The 19,998-nt window shown below is 45.1% G+C and overlaps 2 protein-coding genes across 13 annotated transcripts in view; one reads left to right on the forward strand and one right to left on the reverse strand.

The window, feature by feature from the left end:
• LOC142777416 (uncharacterized) overlaps positions 1–4,402 on the forward strand; it is a 42,352-nt gene extending 37,950 nt beyond the window's left edge. For all 3 annotated transcript variants that reach the window (XR_012888076.1, XR_012888075.1, XR_012888077.1), the window contains 2 exons: positions 2,419–2,509; positions 3,398–4,402. The gene's annotated coding sequence lies outside the window, so the exon portion shown is untranslated. The remainder of the gene's footprint in view (positions 1–2,418; positions 2,510–3,397) is intronic.
• LOC142777415 (uncharacterized) overlaps positions 1–19,998 on the reverse strand; it is a 498,660-nt gene that overhangs the window by 28,775 nt on the left and 449,887 nt on the right. For 9 of the 10 annotated variants that reach the window (XM_075881769.1, XM_075881776.1, XM_075881775.1 and 6 more), the window contains 2 exons: positions 18,356–18,467; positions 581–619 (listed from right to left, as the gene is read on the reverse strand). In XM_075881769.1, coding sequence (XP_075737884.1) covers positions 581–619; positions 18,356–18,467 — 151 coding nt within the window. The remainder of the gene's footprint in view (positions 1–580; positions 620–18,355; positions 18,468–19,998) is intronic. The other variant, XM_075881768.1, reaches the window with a different exon arrangement.

Below are 19,998 nucleotides of genomic sequence, written 5' to 3' on the forward strand. Positions count from 1 at the left end.
AAGTTCAGAACGGCTGGTCACCGACTGTATCCGGCGTTAGTTCTGCGACTAATGCATTGACGTGAAAACTGTGGATTCGGTGATTTTTTTGGAAAGCATGAGCTTGCCAAGGCACCCTCAAGTGTGAAACAGATGTTGTTTTAGGGGCGTTCTTCGCGAATATGGGTGAATAATTGCGAGTACCATTTAGTTATTTCTGCCATTTATATCATCTTAGAGTTTGTTAGTTTGCCAAGAGTTTGAGCATTGCTAGCTGCATAGCCCTGTATTGAGCACTGTGGGATCGTGCAAAACGAGGTGAACGACAAGCCGGCTGCTATGCAGTTACAACACGGACAAGAGAGAATAAATAACCCACACGCTTTGCGCATTTAGGCGTCGCCGCCCCCCGTGCCTTGAGGGGCTCCTTGTTGCCATCCTCGATTCTTAAGCTAAAGTGGTTGCTTTAGCAGACCCACATTTGATTCTTCGGTTGAAGCACAAACTTAAAAATACGTAACGAGACCGTCTCATGCAATTCTTTTTGTGTGACACACTATTCTTATTGTACACTGTGTATGCAAATGAAGCTGGAACTTACTTGAGGTTCGCTTCAATCAGACCACTGATGTCCTTGCGGCTGAAAAAATAAACAAGTCGATCACATTTCTTATATGTTTATTGGAGCTTTTCTGACTTGTGATAAGTTTTAAGCTGTAGTTAGCAATTCATCATCGAAAGCGCAACTTGGCTCGAGTGTTTTGGAGCGAGAGAGGTCAGTGGTTAATTTTTGGCTTGCTGTTTGAGCTAAGCCACCTCAGCTATCATAAATAAAGTGATAGATAGTTCTAGTATTAACTACTAGCAGTTAATTTTTCTGTTTTCTGCACTAAAGTATCTGTACACTGCGCACAACACATCGATCAGGGCTGAAAATTTGTTCTTTAAGTGCAAACACTGACAGGCTTGGACAAGTTTATATAGGCAGTCCTCTTTACAAGACAGTGGTGGAATAAACAAATCTAGTACAACTTCTTTTTTTTCTTTTTCATTGCATTTTCTGACTGCCATAAAAAGCATGCACACTTTCATTTCAGCAGCTATGTGGCACTGTGAAGCCCATAGGTACTTTAGAGTTGGCAATGTGGTTCTGTCAACAATGTCCAAACATTAATGTTGTCTACAGCTTTACGATTTCTGCTACCTCATTCTTAGTTTAATTAAGCAAAATCAACATATTTGTTTACACAGCAGATACAAAATCAGCCGCAAACCACGTTTTTATTATGATGAAACAAAAGCCTTGTTGGTAGAACTTTATTGAGAGTTTTCCTTTTGCTTCATGTACAGCCATAGGTGAAAAAAAGAACTTTGTGGTAGCATTTTTTATGCAGTAATATTTGTTGAATTTGAGAAAAACTGACGAAAAATTGAAGCTCTAGGCAGGCTCGCACAAATTAAAGAGAAAAGTAAATAACTCTAATCTCTTGTCTTCAATATTGCACAAAATTTTCAAACGTTGTTTCGCGACATCAGTATTCACTGAGTTCGAAAACATGCAGCATTATGTATCTGAGTACACAAAAAAGGCATGATGAGAGTTATTCGGTCTTGTGGACACATGAGATTTCCTTAAAGGTGGTTTCATTTGTGTGATGAAGGAAACAAGGAAGGCTCGCTGCTTGAGTATATGCGCAAGGCAGTCTCCTGCAGAACACGTTGCATCTGTGTCAACATTCTGCTTCTGTGGCCATGTGAGCAGTGGCAGTTCAACGGTTGGATTCAGGCAAACACATCTAGGATAGATGATACAATGGAAATTCTTCTTTGCTGATGTAACAGTAGTGTTTCGGCAAAACGCTGAATGTAGATAGCACCTCAGCTGTGCTATCAATCGGTAAAGCAACAAGTTGGAATCATTCGAACTAGAGAAGTAGAAGTAGGTAATAACAAGAATTGTTGCGGTTTAACGTCGCAAAGCCATGACATCATTGTGAGAGACGCCGTGTTGAAGGCCTCCATAAATTTAGACCACCTAAGGTTCTTCAGCGTGCGCTTAAATTTAAGTACACAGGCCTCAAGCATAAGACCTAGCTAGTAGTGAACACGCGTGCACAGCGAAATTAATGTGCGTCAAGCATTTCAATCTGCTAGCGATCTATTAAAATGATAATTATTAGATGGTAATGAGAATTTTTTAAACAGAAGCTCTTCAGCTATTAACAACCTGAATATTTTGGCATCAATATTTAAGTATTCATTGAGCTCAACTCTCCTTTACGAAGTTTTTTAACACAAAAGTGTTTTATGCCAGGAAGCACTGACTGACATCATCGCGAGTGTCATGATATACTGCTGCACTTGGCTGTGCCGCGCCTGTGCTCCCTTTCACACATCAAGTGTAACGCTGTGGTGGCTAATGACCCGTACGCGTCGCAGGGCACCGTATTTTAAAGGAGAGTGAGGAAGACCAGCCCGCTGAAGGGAGCGGCCATACATAGTAAAAGAGTGCGCTGACACGCTGCAATGCGTAAGTATGGTTAAATGATTTATTGCAGCGATGTGTATTTACCAGTCATGATTCTATCTTTTTCTCGTATTATGGCTCTGTAGCTAGGCAGTAGAGCGTTTGTGGCACAAAGCAACCATGGGTTTAAACAGTTTTCAGTTAGTTGGTAGGCAATGAACAGATAAATAAAACATGAATTAAAATATAACAAATAAAGGAAATAAAAAAAGAAAACCCAACAAGCTATTATGATTGGAAATAAAGTGAATTTATGCCTAAGAATAACATTCTATTCGTTTTGTTTCCTTTAGAAAATTGCACACAGTCTCGCGAACGTTTCTGTGGCTAAATCTTTTTTCAGTTTAGCCAAATAATGATGATGTATGGCGTTTAGTAGAGCAAGGGCCATGGTTTGGTCAAAGAGCACCAAAACTGTGGTTATGTTGTTGTATGGCTTTATGGTTCATGCAGTGGCTGTAGAGAAAACCTTAAAATGACAACTGTAAGTGCTTTAAAATAACTGGGATTTGAATTTATGTAGGCTGCTGTAGTGGGGTGAATGCTATGAGCAGGGGATCTCAAGTTCTAAAAAATAGTGTCTTAACTCTTAAAAAATAAAATACGAAGTAGCACATCAGCCTCACAAAGGCCTTGAGTACAAGGTCCAGGAGACATGTGCCATTACAAATAAAAATCGCAACTACTGCCTCTCGTGAGAGGCAGTGCTTTGATCACTATATGGCAGATAATATTGAGCATGCAAACATCACTCAAGAAAGCCAAAACGGATTTCCTGTTAAATAGTGGTTCTCTGCATAGAAAGAGAGACAAGTGAAGAGGTATGCATTGTTTATATGCTAAAAGAAAGTGTCTCATCCTTTCAATTTCTTCTTCATGACATTCCAACAGGACATGCTGAACAGTAAGCCTTTTGCCACATCTACCACACAGCGGATGCTCCTCACCAGTCAATAAAAAACTGTGCGTACCGTAAGTGTGTCTTATTCTGAAATGACAGAATAGGACATCACTTTGCCTTGATCTGGTTAATGATGGCCAATGTCCTAACTGTGGCTTAGCTATGTGGAGTTTGTTTAAAGATTGAGAGTCCCAGTCATGTTGCCAGTGAGGTCGTAGTTTTTTCCGAAGGTCTGGCTTTAGATCTTGTGCAGGAACAGCAATAGATGTTTTATTTGCGTTTGCGTGGAGTGAATATGCGATAAAGTCTGCCAGTACACTTTCTTCGATACCTCTGTGCCCAGGCACACAGCACACTGTTATATGTTGGCCAGAGGTGTGCAAATGGCTGGAAGTGCAGATGGCTCTCTCGAAGTGCAAATGGCTCTCTTACTGTGGGTTTGTTGTGAAAAAGTAGTGCAGATGAGGTATCATTGATTGTGGGATAGCAAGGGTGGTGTTTGTTAAAATGTAGGTACATTCAGGAAATAATTAAAATCACACTATGAACTTTGTAGGTCAAGTGACCACTCATTTGACTCGACATATAGGCTTTGGATTGGGCTTGTTCTGAGAGCCCCAGTGGCGAGACGTATGCATAAATTATGGATAAGATTCAACATCTTGAAGGCACTGGGTGCAGCTGATTGATAAAATACAGCGCCGTAGTCTAGTCGTGATCGAATAATTAAGGCTTTTGTAAAATTTAACAGGCATTTTCTGTCACTACTTCATGAAGTGTGTGACAAGATTTTTAGTATAATCATTGTTTTGAGGCATCTAGCCTAGAGGAATTTTATGTGGGGACTAAAAGTAAGCTTGGAGTCAAATGTAGCACCTAAAAATTTTTGCTCTGCATATAGTGCCAAGTGTTGTCCATGAAGTTCAATAGCTGGAACTGAGACCAAGCCTCTTTTCTTAGTAAAAAGGACAATAGAGCTTTCCTGCGCATGAAGCTTAAAGCCATTTTCATCAGCCCGTTTTGATATTTTGTTTAGGCTAACTTGTACATGTCACTCACAGATAGTTAGGTTACAGGACCTGAATCCTACTTGCACATCATCAACATACATGGAGTAGAACATGTCTTTTGGAATTGAGTATCACAAAAAAGTCATTTTTACACTAAAAAGGGTACAGCTAAGTACACCACCTTGTGGTACCCCAGTTTCTTGATTGAATGATCATAGAAGCGTGTTACCAATCCTGACATGGAATTTATGGTTTGATGAGTAACTCTCAATAATTTTAAGCATGTTCCCGCCAACATCCATTGTGGAGAAATTACGAAGAATTCCATAGTGCCACGTCGTATCGCACGCTTTTTCAATGTCAAGAAAAACTGAGAGGAAGTATTTTTATGGACAAATGCATTACGAATGTAGGTCTTTACACGCACAAAGTGGTCCATTGTCGACCTGCCAGCCCTAAAGCTACACTGATACGTGTCTAGAAGGTTGTTTGATTCAAGATGATACAGTAGGCGGTGGTTTATCATTTTTTCAAACATCTTGCTGAGGCAGCTTTTTAGTGCAACAGTGTGGTATCTGGTTACCGAAGAGGGGTATTTGCACTGCTTTAATATGGGAAGTACTATGGCTCCTTTCCACGTGTCTGGAATGTGTCCATCAGCCCAAATATTGTCGTAAATAGCAAGCAGTGTCATTTGTGTGTCAGGGTGTAGGTGCTTAATCATGTCCTATACATTTTCGTCAGGTCCCGAAGCAGAGCTCTTGCATGAAGAGAGGGCAGCCTTTAACTCTGCGATGCAAAAAAGGACGATTATAAGGTTCATACTGATAGCATTTATGATCCAGTGCTTTGAGTTCTTCTTTGTCTTTGTATATTTAAAATTACATTGAATAGTTCATAGAGCTGGATACACGTTCAAAGTGCTCCCCAGGGCATCTGCCTGATCTTTCAAGGTGTTTCCCTCATCATTCACAAGTGTCAGTAGTTGGGCTTGTTGCCTCTTCAACCTCCTCAGGTTATTCTATACTCTAGATTCTTGAGTGTGGGAATTATGCAGAAGGGGAACTTCTCTCAGCTTGTCCATCTGGCCTGCCTCCGTGTGCCCCTTGCCTGTGATTTGATCAGTTTAAACTGTACCAGATTTTCCGCAGTCGGATATTTTTATAGGGTACCCCATGCCTTATTTTGCTTTCTTCATGCTTGCTTGCAGTCGTTGTTTCACCAGGGAACTCGTCGTCTGCTAGACTGTCCATTTGAATGTGGAATCACTTTTTCAGCTACGTCTAAAATAAAAGTGGTAAAATATGCAATGGCAGCTTTGATGTTAAAATCACTAATGAAATCTTGTGCCAGATGCGTGGATTGTTTAAAGAACTCCGAGTGAACAAAGTGTAGTTTCCACTTGGGGGTATGGGGCAGGAAATCATCTTGCTCTGTTAACTGCAGCCTTATGGGAAAGTGGTCGCTCGCAAATGGGTTTTTTACGACATTACATTCAAGATAGGGAAGAACTGCAGAACTAATCACTAGGTCAATAGATGAGTATGAATTCTGTTAGATTGTAATATGTTGGTTCCTTTTTGTTCAACAGGCATAGATCAGAGGTTGTGAGAATGTTCTCCACAAGGCGACCTCTTGCATCACAGCGCAAGTCTCCCCAGAGTATTTTATGTGCGTTGCAATCCTTAATGATAATGTAGGGCTCAGGAAGCCGGTTAATCAAGTTGTGTAATTCTGCTTCAGTGAGGGGGTAGTTAAGTGATATGTAAATGGAGCAGACGGTAACCAACCTAATGAATAAAATAGCACGGATTAGAATGACTTCAAGAGGCATTTGGAGGACTACGTGATGGCAAGGCACAGACTTGTCAACAATTATTGCCACACCTCCCAATGAAGCAAGAGTTTCTTCATGATCCTCCCTATAGATGGCATAACGCCGGAGGAAATTCATGTTTTAAGCTCAAATGTGTCTTCTGGACACAGAACACCTTGAGCAGGTAGAAGCATAACAGTTCATTTAAGTCATCTAGGTTGCAAATGAGGCCCCTGATATTCCAAAACATTATTTGTGTCAACATATTAGCAAAGATAGAGGTGTTTTGTGTGTGAGAGTACTAGAAGTTATTGCCCAAGGGTCCTTGGGAGGACCCGTGATTTTCTGCTTTGCTCTTTTATTGTGGTCCAGAGAGTTGCACCCCTGTTTCGGTGCCAAAGGCACCGGAGTAGCGTCCATTGCCTCCTGGGAGGCACTGAGTGCCCGCTTATGCAGGCTGATAGTTCGAGTTTCAGACCTCGCTTGGTGAGACGAGGCCTTCTGACCTGACGACTCTAAAGTCACCAAGTTCTATTGTGTTGGTGAAGCAAATTTAACTACTGCCACCTTGGGAGCGGGTGCCACAGCTGACGGCACGCTCAACGCAGGGCGGGCTTGGGGCATAGACTGGTGTGACGCTGCCCCCGGATGCGCTGCATCTGCATGAGTGGGGACATAGAACGACATAGAACTTGTTTCCTGACTTCCTTAAAAGATATGTTCTCTCTAGCCTTCACTGAAAGTATTTCTTTTTCTTTTTTTCATAATTCACATGATCGCGAGTATGCTGGGTGGTTACCGCCGCAATCGACACAGCAGGCTGCGGCCTTGCAGCCTTCAAAAACGTAGTCCATTGAGGCACATCTGGCACAAGCAGAATGACCTTTGCAAATATGGGAGCTGTGGCTGTACATTTGGCACTTGAAGCATCTACGTGGGTTTTGTACATAGGGCCGAACACGAAAGTTTTGTGTAACCTGTCTCAATGGTTTCTGGCAGTTCACTTGATTCAAAAGTTAGTATTATGTGCTTGGTTGGCTTTTCTGAGTTGTCCCTTCTTATTTTGATTCACTGTACATTGGCGACATTTTGCTGGTTCCATCCATCAAGTAGCTCATGTTCAGAGAGTTTCAGGAGATGTTCATTTGAGACGACATCACGAACGGTGTTCATGGACCTATGTGGGTGACTGTGACAGGGACATTCCTGAATAATCTCAGTTTGGAGAGGTTTTTGTTGTGTTCTGGGTTTTCGGTTTCGGAATGACATGCGAGGATGCCAGGGGGCGCCGCTCTGGCATCGGGGATTTCAAGGCGACTGTAAAATAAAACGAGGGTGCGTTGGGTAACCGTGGAGTGCGGTTGTTGTTCTTTTCTTCGGTGCTTCGCGCCAACCCGCGTGTTCGGGCTGGTCGGCGTCCCCACCGGCCACGTACGTCTCCGTCGGCCGTTTTCTTCTTCTGCTTCGTCAACCAGCCAGCCCCCAACATAGCAATGGCGACGAGGACCTGTAAGAACCCATTTCGTTCTCCGTGTTCGTCTTTTTCTTGCTTCTAATAGACCTACCCTGCTAACCCTAGACGCTCTTTATTCCCAGCAAGGTGGCTACTGCGTGCTGTGTCGCTTCATTCCTTCTTTCAGCTACGCCGCCTTTGTCGTCTTCTTCAAACAGTGTACTGACGTCATTTTCTTCTCGTCTGCACCTCTCCATTCTTCTTGCTTGAAATGGCGTCTCCTGTTTCACCTCCCGTATTTCTTAATTCGCCCGGAGACCCGCCACTTCCGTGGGCGGACTGGAAATTGGTGTTTCAGGCCTACGCAGACGCGGCCGGGAAAGACGCCAGCAAGCCCGAGCGTCGCAAGGCCCTGCTGCTCAACGCGTTGGGCCCTGCCGGGTTAAAGCTCTTCTATACTTTGGAAGCCACGAACGCGTCGCCAACGCCAGCGTCCGGCGATGCCTTCAAGAATGATGTTGCTATTTTCGATGAGCGTGCGAATATCTCGCACGCATAAAATTCCAAGAAAGGTGACAATTGCCTGGTGAGCCAATCGCAGAGTTCATTACTTCTCTTCCAACGCTCGCCACGTCGTGCGGCTTCGGCGCGCTCGAGGACGATATGATCCGCCATCAGCTTTTCACCGGGGTAGCCTCGCAAAACGTTCGCTGCCGCATGCTTAAAAAGGGCTTTTCGATTTCATTATCCGAAGCCCTCTCGATTGCGCGAGAGGACGAGCTTATTCGCTCCCAGTTGGAGCAATTCGCTCCGCATTCAGTGCAGCAACTTTATGCTGCGGGGGGCCAAGGCGGCGGCTCTTTGTTTCACGGGACGCGTCAACTAGGCGGCCCTTCATCTTCATCTCGGCGCGGCGACCAACATGGACGCCCCCCTGCGCAGTCCTTCCGTGGCGGCCAACATGGTGGCCTCTCTGCGTCGCGGGGGCGAGGAAGCCGGCAATATGGCGACCCCATTCCGCCAAATTCTGGTTTTCGGGAACAGCACCGAGCTAATCACTCGTGTTTGCAATTTTCTTCTCCAAGCGCAACCGCGCATTGCTTTCGTTGCGGATCGGCTCGGCATTTAGCCAATTTTGCGCAGTGTCCCGTGAGAAACCCCACTTGTCTTGCGTGCGGAAAAATCGGACATTTTCAGTCCGTATGCGATTCCCGTCCAGCAAATCTTCCTGAACCAGTTTCTTCGTCCGCTCCTTCGAGCACTGCACAGACCAATACGGTCACTGTTTTAAATGTGGAGGGCCTCCACACTACGTCCGAGCCCAGAATCGTAGCTTCAGTGGGCCATGTGCCCTTGTGATTTCTCGTGGACACTGGTGCCTCAGTCTCTTTAATCAGTGCCGCTGACTTTCATAGTCATTTTTCCAACATTCGGCTTTTGCCTTCACACGTCGTTCTACAAACATAGTCCAAGGAAACGATTGATAATTTAGGTCATTTTACAGCTCAGGTCTCCTATCGCAGTCGCACTGCTTCCATTACTTTTTATGTAACTGCCAATGGCAGCTCGCTTTTGGGACGTGATGCCATGAGGGCTTTGTCCATCAACATCGTCGGCGCGTCTATGACGTGTGCTCAAGTCGATGTCCAAGATGAGCTTCCGGCCAACGCGCCTTCTGAATTCCACCACCTGTTCATCCGTGAACTGGGTTGTGTGCGCGGTTTTGTGCATAAAGTGGTGCGTCGACCAGGTGTGTGCTCTGTGCGTCCCAAGCTGCGCCGCATTCCTCTTCTTCTCCGTGAGCAAGTCTCTGCAGAACTGTCTCGCCTTCAAGCCAGCGGAATCATCGAGCCTGTCTCTGCTTCCGACTGGGTTTCTCTACTGGTCGTCGTGAAGAAAAAAGATGGATCCCTTCGACTATGCGTCGACTTACGAGAGCCGAACAAGGCGATCGTCGTAGACGGTTTTCCACTTCCTCACATTGAAGAACTGCTTCATGAGCTCTCCGGAGTGGCATGTTTCTCCAAGCTGGACCTCGCGTCCGCTTATCACCAAGTTGAACTTTCTGAGTGCAGTAGAGACTTAACCACATTTGTATCGCATGAAGGCTTGTTTCGGTTTCGCCGCGTGTGTTTTGAACTTGCATCTGCCCCTGCAGTGTTTCAGAAAATGATGTCAATTATTCTTAAGGGTTGTAATGGCGCCCTTTGTTACTTGGATAACATTTTGGTGTGGGGACATACTCGCGAAGAGCACGATGCTAACTTGCATACTGTTCTCAACTGCATCAGTGAATGTGGTATGAAACTTAATAACAAGTGCACTTTTTCTGTGAATGAGTTACAATTTCTAAGACATAATGTCAGTTCCCCCGGCTTGACACCTGTTGAATCTAAAGTTCAGGCCATTGTCAATGCCCCACGGCCTACTCATGCCAAAACCTTGCAGTCTTTTAGGTCTTGTTGGTTATTATGCCAAGTTTGTCCCTCACTATGCTGATGTTGTTGAACCATTGCGTACTCTACTTCGACAAGCACAACCTTTTAACTGATCAGCTGAAGCTGAGCAGAGCTTCATTCGAGTTAAGTCAATACTGGCCTCAAAGCCAGCTGTTAGTATTTTCACTGAGAAGCTCCCCATCGTCATCACGACGGATGCATCCGATGTTGGACTGGGAGCAGTGTTTCAACAACTCAGAGGTGATCAGCTGATCAATATCGCTTTTGCATCTCGTACATTGACCCCTGCTGAACGCAGATATTCAGTAGGAGAGCGTGAAGCTCTCGCGTGTCTTTTTGCCTGTGAGAAATGACATGTTTACTTGTGGGGCTGGCACTTCACATTACGTACAGATTACCAAGCACTAATTGCTCTTCTTTCTGCAGGATCCGAAGGCCGCCGCCCCATTCGCATTTCCCGTTGGTGTGCCAAACTCATGTATTATAATTTCAGTGTTCAATATTGTAAAGGTTCTAATAACGTGGTTGCTGATGCACTGTCGCGCCTTCCTCTTCAGATACCGGTTACTGAAGAGCGGGATGAGGAAGTTGTTTTATTAGTTACTTCCTGCATTACTAAAGCTGAGCTTCAGGCAGCTACAGCTGCAGATTCCACTTTGTCTCAAGTTCTCAAATATTTACGTGAAGAATGGCCTTCAAAATGTGCTCTTGCTTCTGAATTCTTGCCTTACTTCGCAGTTCGACAGGAACTGTCTTGTGTCGAGGACTTGCTTTTCCGCGATGAACGCGTGATTCCCCCTGCTACTTTCCGTAACAAGCTAATACAGCTTGCCCATGAGGCCCTTCCAGGCATTGTCCGAACTAAACAGAATCTTCGAGACGGGTACTGGTGGCCAGCCTTAGACAAGCAGGTCGAGCATGCAGTTTACAACTGCCATATATGTCAGGCAGCTGACAAGTCTGCCAAACCTGCATTTTCTCCGTTGCAGCCAGTCCAGTGGCCTGATCGGCCTTGGCAGAAACTCAGCACGGACATCATCGGTCCTTTGCATAATGTTCCACAAAATGCCCAGTTAATTGTTTCTCTCATTGACTACCATTCTAAATGACCAGAGCTTTGTTTCACACATACGGTTACTTCTGAGGTCATCATTGAGTTTCTGTCTTCAATCTTCAGCCGGGAAGGTTTTCCTGATGCCATAGTTACGGACAATGGTCCACAGTTTCAGTCGCAACATTTCGAGGCTTTCCTTTCACAACGAGGAATTCAGCACTTGAGGTCATCAGTTTTCTATCCCCAATCAAATGGGCAAATCGAGCGCTTTAATCGCGTTCTGAAGGAACATATCCAGATCGCCCAATTAGAGCAACGTCCCCTCAAGCAAGTTTTGACTGAATGTTTAGCTTCGTACAGGTTCACACCACAAGGCACCACTGGAGTGTCTCCTGCTCAACTTCTCCACGGTAGGCAACCGCGAGTTGCTCTCGATATAGTCTCTTTGCCTCGTAACATAGCAGTGTCTTCTCCTGATCAAATCCGTACCAGGGTTTTTTCTCGTCAACAAGCAATAAAAAAGTATGTCGACACCCGTCGAGGTGCAAAGCAGTCCAAAGTTTGCACTGGCGATCTAGTCAAGGTTTGTGTGCCTGGCAAGCGCCCCAAGTATCGGGGTCTTTTCAAAGTCTTGGGCCAGGTTAGCCCCACTTCGTTTCGCTTAAGTGATGGTAACATCTGGAATGCTTCGCGCCTTGTTATTTTACATACGGATTCACCTTCAACACCTAAAAGTCTTCCTCATCACGTTCCGTTCGCGCCTTTCAACTATCCATCAGATTATTACATGTGGCCTCCATGCACAGGCATTTCTTCTTCAAGGGGGAGGAGTTACCAGTCGGTGTCGCTGGTTCAAGTACACCCAGTCATACGGTTCACTTCGAACCTTCAAATACGGCTAAGACCGTTGAACCGGACTCCGGTCCGCAAAATTCTTCCGAAGCTCATGCTGCAAGCTCTGATGAGACCGCGAATTTTAACGCTCGTTCAGAGCCTTCACAATCTTCTACTGCTCTTGATGTGTCACATCAGAGCACATGTGACCAAGGTGCAGAGACACCCGATTCTACACCCAAAAGGACCCGCCCTAAGCGGAAGCGGCAGAAGCCGCGTCGGTTCGAAGACTACGTGATGTAAAACTCTTGGTCATTACTGTTCGTGAACATTATTGTTCTGTGCAAAGGTCCAATGCATCCAAATCTATATTGTACTGAGTTGTATACAATTTTTTAGTGCATTTTCAGGACTTCCAATGTACATTTTTTTAATGCATTTTCAGGACTCATAGTGTATGAGCTCGGTGTGCCGTGCTCTGAATTTTCATGTGTTCTAATGTACATACCTTGCAAAATATGTTGGTATCGATCATGTATAAACATAAACAATGTATAGGTGAAATTTTTTCGAGGAGGGGATGGTTGTTGTGTTCTGGGTTTTTGGTTTCGGTTTCGGAATGACGTGCGAGGATGCCAGGGGGCGCCGCTCTGGCATCTGGGATTTCTAGGCGACTGTAAAATAAAACGAGGGTGCGTTGGGTAACCGTGGAGTGCGGTTGTTGTTCTTCTCTTCGGCGCTTCGCGCCAACCCGCGTGTTCGGGCTGGTTGGCGTCCCCGCCGGCCGCGTACGTCTCCATCGGCCGTCTTCTTCTTCTGCTTTGTCGGGACCAGCCAGCCCCTAACACAGCAGTTTTCGTACTGCGTCCTGTTTTTGAGACAAGTAGTAGATCGCCACTAGCCATTTTAGTCACCTTGTAACCTGGTCCTAGTTTTTCAGTGAGACTTTTTGCCACCGAAAATGGTGAATAGATCCTGGCTTTTTCGTTTGATTGCTCGCTGTGCACAATGTGGTATTTCGAGAAACGTTCGGATGTCTTGGAAAAAAATTACAGGGGTGCTACGATTCACACCTTTTTCTGAGTACGATCGAGTTGGGAAAAGGATCTACTTAACATAGTAAGTGTTTTTGTTTCAGCGGTGGTGCTAACCGCCCACCGCTGAGCCCAACAAGGAGACGCAACAGGAAATGTGCGATGACAAGCCTGCCAACGTCAGCAGCACACCACCACTATAACCAAATATGATGCGCCAAGACTGGTCAAGCACATGAAATTAACCCTAGCCGCCGGGAAGTTTTGAAGTAAACGCAAGAGAGTAGAAGACAGGCAAAATTGGAAGTATACCATGCCGACGGAAAGATGACTGTCCTTACCACCTTAGTTAGACGTAACCTTACATTCACGCAACACGACATGGAAATTATCAATATAAACAATATATTTATTGAACTGGTTCTGCAATGCAAGACACATGAGCCTTTTTATACTAAACATATACAGCAACCCTAAACAAACCCTAAACAAAAGAAGCACAAATTTGTCGCTCTCTTTAAACGCACCCTCAACATCGTTGGCCGAAATCTCATCCTAATAGTGGGGGACTTCAACGCACCACACACTGCCTGGGTATACTCTCATGTATTTCCTAAAGGACGGCCCTCCGGTTTGACTCGCAGCAGGAGGGATTAACTCTCATCACCAACCCTAGCACACCCACACGTGCGGGCAATAGCTCCAGTAAAGACACAATGCCTGATCTGACGTTCACGAGAAACACATCAGCAGCCACTTGGAAAAATACCCTGGAGGACCTGGGCAGCGACCACTACGTCATCGAGATACACGTTCAAAGTGGCCCGCGTAAACCCATGAAAAAACAGCTAAAGTTGGTAGATTGGACCCAGCTCCACAAATCATGTGAGAACCAGGTCCAACCCATCAGCGACATAGAGAACTTCGTACACACGCTTAAACAGGATAATAATAATGCCACCCAAATCATGCCTCTCAAGGCACACCTCGAAGAGATCGATAGCCGGCTCCTCCACATGTGGGAGGCAAAGCAATCGCTCCAAAGGAGGTGGAAGGCACAGAAACACAACAGAAACCTCAGGAAATGCATAGGACTCCTCAACACAGAGATAGAGATGTGTGCACCACAGCTACGACAGCAACACTGGGACGAAACCTGCGATGCAATGGATAGGCAGCTAAGTCTTAGTAAAACATGGCATTTTCTACGGTTCCTGCTGGATCCAGAAGACAACAAAAACGCCCAACAACAAACCATCAACAAACTAATCTATGCATCCAAGGGCACCGACAAGGAGTTTCTTAGAGAGGTAGAGCTCAAATACATCTCTCAGGCTCCTACTGAGCAGCATCCAGACTATATGGGCCAGGTCAACCCCACTCTAGACGAAGAATTCACCGAAGCGGATATCCATATCGCCCTGCGAAAACTTAACACAAAGTCTGCACCAAGTCCTGACAACATCACGAACAAGATAATACGTAATTTGGACGATGAGCCAATCACGCATATCACAGACTACATTAATAACTGCTGGAGCACCAGAATCTTGCCTCTGCAGTAGAAAAAGGCCCAGGTGATTCCGTTTCCGAAACCAGGCAAACCACTGAATACTGACTATTTTAGGCCCATCTCCTTACCATCTTGCATAGGCTAATTGATGCAACATGCTTTCCTGGCTAGACTGACAAATTACCTCGAAGACAATGATTTTTTTCTCACACACCATGATTGGCTCCCGCAGGCATCTTTCAACACAGAATGCCATGTTGCAGCTTAAGCATCACATCATAGACAGTACAGGACGCTCCAATAAGGGCACACTTGGTCTAGATCTCAAGAAGGCTTTTGACTCTGTCATGCATAGCACCATTCTAAATCAGGTCAACACCCTAAACTTGGGGCTTCGCACGTACAACTATTATAAGAGCATTCCTTACGGGCAGAATGGTTACCATCTTTGTGGGAGCACTCAGGTCGTCCAAAATAACCGTGAGAAGCGCGCGTACTCCGCAGGGTTCCGTGATCTCTCCCTTGTTGTTTAACTTCGCCCTCATTGGTGTTCCTTCAAAACCACAAACCATCCAAGGACTTTATTACGCCATTTATGCTGACGGCATTCCCCTCTGGGTGTGCGACGGCAATGACGGTTCCACTTAACAGAGATTACAGGAAGGGATTGACACAGTCTAACGGTATTTACAAAGAACTGGACTATCCTGCTCGGCGGAGACATCTGAGCAACTACTATATCGTCCTACACTTAAAGGTTGGCCACCCAAACAACCTCCCCAAGCGCAGGCACACGCCGATATAAAACTCACGACAAGCCACGGTCACGCCATACCAACCGCGGATAAAATGCGAATGCTAGGTCTGATCATAGAAAGTAAGGATACCAATGACGAGACAGTTCGCAACATTAAGCCAGAGTATCTAGCACGATGCGCCTCATTAGGTGCATCACCAATAAACACAAAGGTATGAAGGAGGCTAGCATCATTCGTCTGATCCAATCATTTGTTCTAAGTCACATCATCTATACGGCGGCGTACCACCGCTGATTCACTGCAGATAATTTGAAACTCAACAGCCTAATTAGGAGAATTCAGAAACAAGCGCTAGGTTTGCCTCAAAACACCAGCACCAAACTCCTCCTTCAACCTGGTTTACACAATACCCTTGAGAAACTTATTAAGGTGCAACAAAGCTCCCAATTCGAGCGATTAGCCTAGACTAAGCCAGGCTGCCAGATTCTATGTAATTAGGTATTTTTTACCACATTCAACACGGAAACAAACACGACATACCACGCACTATCTGTGCCAAGCTCACAGTACCACCCATACTAAGAAACAGGCACCCTGAGCACAACAAGAGCAGACGTGTCAGTAGAGCCAAAGCCATGTCAAAGATGTTTGGGCACAACCATGAGGTGGTCTTTGTCGACGCAGCACGCTACCAGGAACGTCACCGTTTCGTGGCTGCTGTCGTGGACCACACACAATAATGCAAAAGCAGCACGTCAATCATCACACGGAACGTAGAAACGGCAGAAAAAGTGGCTATCGCGATGGCCATAGCACACACTAATGCCTCTTGTGTAATCAGTGACTTGCAGACAGCCGTTCGAAATGCGAGTGGCAGAATCTCCCCCGAGACATTGCAGATTCTCAGTACAGGCAAAATTCACGAGGTGGACAAATACGTGCACAATCTTTTGTTCCCTGCCCACACACCACTAGGTAACCCAGAGGACAGTCCGAATGAGGTGATGGACAATGTGGCTCAAGGTCTAACCTTCCGAGTCGCATCAGATGAAGTGGCCATCCAAACTGACTTTTCTGCGCCGTTGTGGGAATGGGACGATCAGCTCAATAAATTTACTGACATAACTCAACACTATCGACTGCAAAGACGGGAGTACCCTCCGCCTCACCCAAAGTTAAATCGGGCCCAGTCCGTTCAGTGGTGGCAGCTACAAACACGCACATACACGAACCCCGCCATCATGCATGCACCACATATATCCTGATGTCTATAGTTCTAATCTATGCTAGTACTGTACCACCAGAGCCACTCTTGACCACGTCCTATAGGAATGTCCAACATTAATAAGAAATTCTGGGGTCGCGGCCTCCCATGAAGACCTTCAGGCGTGTTGGCCGACTGCCCTGCTCAGTTCGGGCTTGGACAAGCAACTCTGAGCGACCCAGCAGGCCAAGGAAGCTACCGGGAGACATGGTCTCTCCGTTAGCTTCTAGGTGGGAGCCCAGCCCAGCAATCTGCTGGAAAGTAATAAAGTATACCTCCCTCTCTCTCTGAAGACTTAAGTAGACTGATTCCCACACCTCTTACAGGTCCTGGTTGCCTATCACGGGCTGATATTCTTCCACTGAGAGTTCCAGATTACTTTCTGCATGTTGATTTTTAGACCTATCATTCTACTTTTTGCAAATGGCAGACTAGTTCATTAAAAACGAAGCCGTCCGCCGGCCCACACGGATGTGTGACAGTGGGTCCACCAGTTTGAGAAATACTTTAATGAATGAACATGTGTTTTACCGCTAAAATGTTCCTTGTCTTCTTTAATTACATCGGCACTGATGCACTTCTCATTGTTGATGGTGACTGCGCGAGGACCATGAAAATACCCACTCTACACTCGGCATGAAAGGGGCGCTAAATGCGACGCACAAGTAAACGATTTTTGTTTCGTTCCAATTTGATGTCTCCTGTCCTTGTATTCTACTTTTTTTTCTTCAAGCTGAAATGTGCTCTGTAATTCTGGCTATGTCGATTGTTATAAGCACTCGCTCAATTATATGCTGCTACTCTTAAACCCTTCCCCTATTTGATGTCCTGTTCATTCTAAATGATGACAAATAGCGTTCGCAACTTGTCCGCTCTTAGCACAAAATAAAATAAAACTGAGAAATGAGTTACGTTTCTCTGCAGGACTCAAACACGCGCTCATTGCCACATGACCATCTAGGACACATTTATTTCTTAGTCTCAAGTGTTTGCCAACAGGGTGAATATCCTGCGCGTAGGTTGATGCGTATTTATTTCGGCGCACACGCATATGTCTCACCACCTGGCCTACGTGCAACAACTCTCCTGCCACGGTGGTCTATAGTGGCTAAGGTGCTCTTTTGCAAGTTGCCAGATCGAATTCCGGCTACATTCTCGATGGAGGCAAAAGCGCTGTAGGCTTGTGCGCTCAGATTTGGGTGCACGTTAAAAAACCTCTGGTGGTCGAAATTTCCAGAACCTTCCACCACGGCGTCTCTCATAACCGTGTGGTGGTTTTGGTACGATGAACCCCACATATCAATCAATCAACGAGCAACAATTTGCGAAATGCTTTTCCAATGAATAGTGCAGCTGAGGCCCCATCAATAATCAACATCTTGCTTGTACTCTAGTTATTTCACCTAAAAAGAATGTTCATTGCACCAGTCCTAGACACCGGAATCTAATTACTGGAGCGCCATTGAACTGGCCATCACAAAATGGATTTCACCGTATAGCACGGTACGCGCAGAAAGAACTATGTACAGGCAGAATAAAAAAGCAAATAAACTACTGTCATAAATAGATCATTATTTAACCTGAGATACAAGAGTTACATTTGTATTACTTCAGTTAACAAGTTTAGATATGTGCAAAAAATATCAAAGAAGCAAAAAAACAGCATCACTTTTTCATGATTTGCTGCGCTGTTATGCAATGATTCTGCTGAAATAAAAAGAAAACAACTATTCTTTTAACAAAGCTTGCGTACTTCATGTAAGACTCCACGTAGCGCTTCAGGTTCCTTGGGTTGATCTGCTTCTTCAGTTTCTCCGTGTAGTCAGAGATGAGGCGCTCCTTGTTGTCGACCATCTCCAGTTGCTGCGTGCGCGGAAGAAGTAGTTATGCAAGCCCATGGGTTTATATTGTCTGGAAACAAACAATCCTGTCTGCCTGATTGCATGCTATAATTTTTTCCCTCTTACGAAAGCTTCAGAGATAGCAAAAAAAAAAAAAGACCAGCATGACATACCCTGTTTGATCTCAACTGTGCACAGTTTGGTTTTCACGAGCCTGATTATGACAACCACGAGAGAGTGCTTCTTCAAGGAAAACGTACACAGTGACAGGAAGCATTTGGTAACGATTGCTAGGTGATGAATGTCAGCTCAAAAAAGCGCAAATGGTACAGCTTCACAAATGTTTTCTAGAATAGCGGAGATGAGAACACTGCACAGAGAAAGGAAGCATATAGCTCAGACAGTAAGCTGCTTTCGTGCTTGTTATAGACAGCCAAAGAAATTTTGGGAATATGCCTGCGCTCATGGTGGTTATACTGCATATCCCACGATTGTCTCTGCCGAAATATATTTGGGACAATATTGCAAACGTAGGAGAGACAAGACATGGATTCTATATCGGGAAGTGATTACAAAGATGAAACCATCGCCAAATATCGATTGTTGTCGAGATGAAAATCTCTGAATGTTGAGTAATAAATGAGAGATATCAATTTGTTGTTCGGTATGTCACTGGTACAACTAAGCATTTAAGCAGATTAGTCACCCAATTTCTCAAGTATATATTCAAAATCTACCCTCACCAGATCACAAAAGTCAGTTTTTTGCACGGCATGCGAGTACATGTTTTATTGGGTTAAACAGATTCAAAGTAATGCGGCGCGTTCACTGTGGGAGAAGAAGCGCATCACTTCCGTTTCTGCAACTTCACAAAAATCAACATAAATGCACACAAGCTATCATTGCCGACTGTAATGAGCAACAGTGAACTAAATTTAGACTGACTTTATTATTGAAATGGTTCAGGGATATTTATGTTGCGTTTGTTGCATAATGTCCCTTAGAGGCACTAATGGTCTTACTACATCTGTTGCAGTTGAAACATTCCAAGCAGTTACATCGAGACGTGCTCTGAATTGACTTTCCTTAGCGGTACCACGAATGTCTCATGCGATATAGCGGTGCCGCAATGAGTGTGTACACACCAACTTGAGCGTTGCCGTTGCATTCACGGGACGCCTTTCTGGTACGTGAAATCAGTTTTTATAAAAGCAAAAAATGTGTACTCGGCTGAAAAATGTGCAAGGCACTTGGCTGAACCAAGTGCCACCTTGAATTGAAAGGCACTCCTCGCCCTCCGATTTGACATGTGACGGACGTCAACACCTTACCGTTGAAAGGCTAGCGGCGCACCAGCTCGGCAACATCGGCTGATTTCGAGTGCCAGCATGATGAATTATGCAACGTGCTGTCATCACAGATACACAAGCAGTACACATGAGCACACAACATCGCAAGATAACCAAGATGCAACCGAAGAACACCTTCATGCGACAAGAATCCACTCGCTAAGAAAATGCTGGCTTTTAACAATTTCGCCCAAGTCCATCACGAG

Source organism: Rhipicephalus microplus, chromosome X (genome assembly GCF_043290135.1).
Source record: "Rhipicephalus microplus isolate Deutch F79 chromosome X, USDA_Rmic, whole genome shotgun sequence".
NCBI classification, from domain to species: Eukaryota; Metazoa; Arthropoda; class Arachnida; order Ixodida; family Ixodidae; genus Rhipicephalus; species Rhipicephalus microplus.